This window comes from Sitophilus oryzae, unplaced genomic scaffold (assembly GCF_002938485.1).
Source record: "Sitophilus oryzae breed Bouriz unplaced genomic scaffold, Soryzae_2.0 scaffold_1973_pilon_pilon, whole genome shotgun sequence".
Lineage (NCBI taxonomy): Eukaryota > Metazoa > Arthropoda > Insecta > Coleoptera > Curculionidae > Sitophilus > Sitophilus oryzae.
In genome coordinates, this window is record NW_022146694.1 from 558,636 (window position 1) to 564,898 (window position 6,263).

The 6,263-nt window shown below is 33.6% G+C and overlaps 1 protein-coding gene across 1 annotated transcript in view; it reads left to right on the forward strand.

The window, feature by feature from the left end:
* Positions 1-4,913, forward strand: part of LOC115883614 (leucine-rich repeat-containing protein 4C-like) — a 119,990-nt gene extending 115,077 nt beyond the window's left edge. The window contains 3 exon segments of the mRNA XM_030901970.1: positions 2,972-3,133; positions 3,136-3,193; positions 4,541-4,913. Coding sequence (XP_030757830.1) covers positions 2,972-3,133; positions 3,136-3,193; positions 4,541-4,824 — 504 coding nt within the window. The 3' untranslated portion in view covers positions 4,825-4,913.
* Positions 4,914-6,263: the final 1,350 nt, after the last annotated feature.

The following is a 6,263-nucleotide window of genomic DNA, read 5'->3' on the forward strand; positions in this document are numbered from 1 at the left end:
TCCTGAAGTACTGACTTGAATTTTTTTAAGCAAAAACTATGCATTGGATGAAAAAAATCAAGAGATAAAAAATGTTTAAAAATGAATGGGGATTTTGAGAATAATTTTTATTTTAAGAGAAGTCAGTGTTGTACCACTTTTTCTCCGAAAATATTCAATGTAAAACCCGTATGGACGGCATTCGTTGAAATAAATAAAATTCTTTGTACAGGGTGTCCCACTAAGAATAGCTCTCGGCTGTATCTCGGACAGTATTAGCAGTGGAGCCTACGGAAAAAAATATTTATTATAAAATTATATTATATTAAACTAAAGGGGCTATGAGAAATTGCTGGAAATTATTTTCAAGTTTGTAAAACGGCCGCTAGAGGGCGCAACTGCTATGGAAAATAAGAAAATAGAATTTTTACAGAATTTTGCCTAGATAATGAGTATTATAAATAATAGCTTCATAATCTTCAGTAAATTTTGGATTTTTTTAGAACCATTTTCCCCTATCTGCTAAAATAAAGTGGTGGGGGAAGGTTAGATCTATCTTTATTTAAATGTTAATAACTCCAGACTGGATGATCAGAGTCCAACAAAGGAGGGCTCGTTTAAAAGAGCGTTTCTTGCTCTATATTATACCATAAAAATAATAATAATAAGGTCTTGAACGTAGACACTAGGGGGCGCTTTCTTACAATTTAACAAAAATAGCGCGTTTTTTCAAAAAAAATAAGTACAACAGTATATGTAATTTTAGCTGATAGTAAAGAGTAGTAAAAGCTTAAGTCAGCGAAAACCGCATCTTGACTTCTTCTTTCAAACCGAAGATATTAGCAAAATTATAATAAATACCAAAAAATAAGCCCCTTAATTACCTTATTTTTACAACACGGTATCAGTAGCCCTCTTGATTATGCCCATTTTAACAAAAAAAATAAGATAAAAACAGTTAGTTAATTTTAAAATCGACGACTAATAATTAAGATATTAACAGTGAACAAGAAACGATGATTCAGTATAGTAGTAGTATATGGTAGGCTTTGGAAAAAAGTTGCTTTTGATGTAATAGTATAAACGTCAAATTGTTATTAGATCAACATTTTGATAGTCTTTTATCTTTTGATTGCTTTTTCAAAATGCTCTAACAACTTCAACTACTTCAAATAATAAAGGCATTCTGAAAAATCAATTAAAACATAAAAAACGCTGCTAAGACTATCAAAATGTTGATCTAATAACAATTTGACGTTTATACTATCACGTCAAAAGCAACTTTTTTCCAAAGCCTACCATTACTTCACTGAATCATCGTTTCTTGTTCGCTGTTATTAATATCTTAATTATTAGATATTAATACATCTGGTATTATGGTATTGTGGTATTTCGTTGATATTAAAATAAACTAACTGTTTCTATCTTATTTTGTTGTTAAAATGGGCATAATCTAGAAGGCTTGACTGATACCGTGTTTAAAAATAAGATAGTTAAGGGCAAATTTTTTCGTATTTATTATATTTTTGCTAATATGTTCGGATTGAAAAAAGACATCTAGATGCGGTTTTCACTGACTTCTTAAACTTTTATTTCTCTTTACAATCAGCTGAAATTACATATACCGTTGTATTTAATTTTTTTTTGGGAAATCCTGCATTGTTTGTTAAATTGGAAGACAGCGCCCTCTAGCATCTACTGTTAAAGGCATATTATTATTGTTTATATGGTTTTATATAGAGTACGAAACGCTCTTTTAAACGAGCCCTCACTTGGTAGATTCCGGTCATCCAGTCCGGAGTTAATAACATTTAAATAAAAACAGATCTAACCTTCCCCCACCACTTTATTTTAGCAGATAGAGAAAAATGGTTCTGACAAAAAAAGTCCAAAATTTTCTTAAGATTATGAGGCTATTATTCATAGTAGCCCTTATCTAGGCAGAATTTTGTAAAAATTGTATTTTCTTATTTGCCGTAGCAGTTGCGTCCTCTAGCGGCCAATCTACAATCTACATCTTCTCAGGTTCTACGGCCAATACTTTCCGAGATACAGCCGAGAGCTATTCTTACTGGGACACCCGGTACACTAAGAAAGGTATTTTACGCACAGAAGACGTGTATCCAGTTTCATAAAGATATCTATAATAAAATCTGAGTTATTATGAAAAAAAAAATAGAAAATTTTACCATCCTGTATCTCAGAAATTAAGATGTTTAGGACATACATTCATATGAAGTTTTTCTCTTATAATAGGTCCAAGAATAACCCACTTAAATATTAGCATGTCATTAAGGAACACCCCTCGGAACACCCAGTATACAGGGTGGCGCACCTCATTCGTCTTGGTTGATTATACGAAAACGGAATGATGTAGAAACAAAATATTTTATGAGTATATGTGGGAAGGCAATGTGTATAATTTAAAATTATTTTGAAATGAACAGGGTGTGTCAGAAGTAAGATCCATAACGAAGTTAAATTTTTAGTTTATTTCTCTGGCTTGAAAGTTAGCACAAGAATTAACTTTGAAAAGTAATGTACAGGGTGTTGACAATTTTTTTTTATTATAGCATGCATATTTAAATATCTTTTAATATCTCAAAAACCAAAGCGTTTAAACATATTAAACCCTTATAATAAATGACCCGTTTTATGCCCAAGAATCCAAAAATGGAATAAAATACCGGGTGGTCCATAAGAATATAACTTCGGCATGGATCTTACTTCTGACACACCCTGTACTTTCAAAATAATTTTAAATTATGCACATTGCCTCCCACATACACCCATAAAATATTTTGTTTCGACATATTTCCGTTTTCGTATAATCAACCGAGACAAATGAGGTGCGCCACCCTGTATTGTGGGTATCTATACTGATACGGTAGTATTACTAATTACCTACGGCTCTCTATTTTTGATACTCGTTGGTCAGTAAACATCCCCGCTTACTTCACTCACTCTACTCTCTCTATCCATTGCCCCGCAGGACTGGGACCAGGTATCCGCTTACAGCATCCACAGCCAGCGGCCGCGAATGTACAGCGTGGAGCACCAGCCGCCCTCGCTCGACGATATGCGCTCGCACTTTAGTGCTAAGAGCAAAACGCGCTCCATAGCCGACGGCCAGTCGCAAAACAGCTTCTCCAATCAGTCAGACGCTACCTCACCGCTAACGCTTTCCCCAGCAATTTGCTCGCTTCCAGACAAGGTAATTTCGGACGTAGAATGAGTATTCAGAGTTTTGTGCAATAAATAGAGATAGGAGACAATCATTAGTATCGTAAATAATGACTCAGTCTGTTTAAAAATGATGAATAAGTTTTCCCCATTTTATTTTGTTGAAAAATGTATTTGAAACTTTTTAAAGAACTCCTTAAAATGAAACGAATGATTCCCTAAAAAATATTACAGTATTCCGGAAACTTCAAAACATATTCTGCAGATAAAAATAAGTAAAAATGTTCCTTATGTACAGTTCGTCTGCTGGATCTGTGTCTATGAAAGGAATGCGGACAAAAAACATTTAAATAAACAACAATATATTTTATACGTCGACTTGACGAGTACGTCACCGCAAATCGCTCCGCCCACTCATTTTATTAGCTACTTGCAAATTTGTCGAATTTTTATTGATGGGACGCGTCGTCTAATTTTTTACGAAAAACATAGAGAGAATATCGTTTCCCCTCTCACGGATACCCCGTAGCTACAGAACGGACAGACGTACTGTATGTCCTAAAATGCTTAGATTTGCAGAATTTGATCCCTTGACTTTTTTTCGTACGACGCACCGGTTTCGCGTAAAAAAATAAAAACCATTTTCATACATGACTAAATAGCTAAATTTTACCGTAAATTTTTAAAACGGCAAACTTAAGTTTAAAATAATTGTCTATTTTTTTATTTTTTTTACGCAAAAACGGTGCGTCGTACGAAAAAAAGTCAAGAGATCAAATTTGCTCCAATTTAATGTAGATTTAAAAAATAATTTTTATTTAAAAAAAACAGTGGGGTATCATTTTTTCTTCAATAATATTTAGTTTAAATACCGTAGGGACGCCACTGATGAAAATAAAAAAATGTTAATAGCATATCAAAAAATGTCATTTTATGGTAAAACAACGTGTATCAAATTTAGTGATTTTCATCCAACAGGGTCCTGAGATATTAAAAAAAACTCTTTTTAGTGGCAAAATTCAGGGGGCTGTAAATCCGAAAAGGGGGGCCACTGGCCAAAAATAAAAAATACGGGTCACCTATTTTTTTCAAGAATCTATAACCAAATTTTGTTGCATTAATTTCGGAACACCCTATATAGTGATATTACATTATTTAAATAGAAGACAATATTATTTATAAGTTAAACTAGATTTTAGTTGCTTCTTTTAAAGCTTTTATTGAGACAGTTTTCTCTATCTCATTATTGCTCAAAACTCATGAATATAAACTCAAACTGCATTCATTCCAACAACCTGGCTTCTAATACGCATCACCACACACTTATTATTTGCTTCAGCCACGTAGACCTTGTAATCCTATCCCAATTTTCATTTAGATCTACGTCAATCCAGGCAGTCGCTCGCCATGCAGTCCGAGAGGGCCTCGGCGCGAATGCCATCGCACCCCGGACCGGCTCATTCTGTGACGTCGTCGACGAGACGGTCCAGACCGAGGTCCAGGTCGAGGGACCACCACAGGCCGAGCAGCCGGTACAGTACGGCCGGATCGACCCACACGCTCAACAACTACTGCGACAATTCGGATAACTGGACGGACCACGATATGGAAATATACATGGCCAGGAATCCGACGGCTCGGAACGGGCTAGTACAATTGTAGAGCATGGTTTAGATCAATTATTAATGTTAAATGTTATTATATTTAGTTTATCGCATATACAGGGGTGGTCCGAACTGTATTCCGGAAGCTTTGGCTTGTTATTGTGCAGATAAAAATAAGTGAAAAAGTTTGTATAAATGTATGTTCTAAAATGCTTAGTTTCGGAGATACAGGGTGTAGAAGTTTCATTTTTATTACGATTTTTTCCAAATAATTTCGAAAGCAACGTCAATATTTGGATGAAAATTGGTGTCTGGAAGTTTTTTGACATGAGAAGTTTGGTTTTGATGTCAATATGACTCCTATTTGTAGGGAGTGCCACCTACATGTGTTTTAATTGTTTTGAAGAGTAACGGCTTTTCGTCCGTACCTGTATAAAACTACTGAGTCAAAAAATATACATTTCCGTGACTTTTTACGTAAAAAATGTCTCTTGGTAAAAATCACTATGAGCAACCGTTCTCAATATATTTAGAATGGAAATAGTCAATACATGTCATTATTGACAAAAAAAAACACGTTGAGAAGATAGTTATTTGACTGAAATAATAAACTTGGGAAATTTTTACTTTTTTAAATTTAAACATAAATTTCTCTGCAAAAAAATGATGATAAAACAGTTTCTTTTGGCCACAAAACATTTCAAATTTATTATTTTAGTCCTTTGAATAAGAAGACTAAGGAAGGAGCATAATGCTATCCATGTATTCATGCATGGTGGGCGGAAAAAGGACTCTAGGGTCGGGATCCTTGACAGTTCTGTTTGACGATTCATTTGACACATTTGAATTTGATTTGAAATTTTGTGGATTTGTCAGTCTTTACGAAGCTTATTTTATGTTATTTATTATTTATTCCACTACTGATAGTTGTATAAAGGTAGTAAATCTAGATGGAAATTGTGGCAGAACTTAAATTAAGTGACACTATCGCAATTTATCGAAAAAGACTCTAAAATAGTTGGTTGTGTAGCGTGGGGTAGATCTCAGCAAAAATCGAGTGAAATAATGGAACAACTTTTCGCTAGTAAGCGACTATATAATATACATACGTGTAGTAAACCAATCATTTATGAAATTTACTTAAATTAACTAATTATATATTTTTTCATGCATTTTTGCTTTTATTTACTACTTGTCAAAGATTAGATGTCAAAGAATTTAGATACGTCAATTTGACTTACCTGCTTCAGTAGCGTATCGGATGTTTATGGTTATAAATAATTATTATAACTTATCTATTTTTATTAAAATTTTATATTTTTATAACAATTTTAATAACTACCAACATTTATTCACAACGTAAAATTAAAAAAAATATATTGAGTCTACCCCACGTCTACCCTACATCATAGTTTTACATTTTTTAAATAAAATTAGAACGGCTCTGATAAACCGGAATTTAAGTCGGCCATATTTGAGGCCCATCGCGGCGGTGGA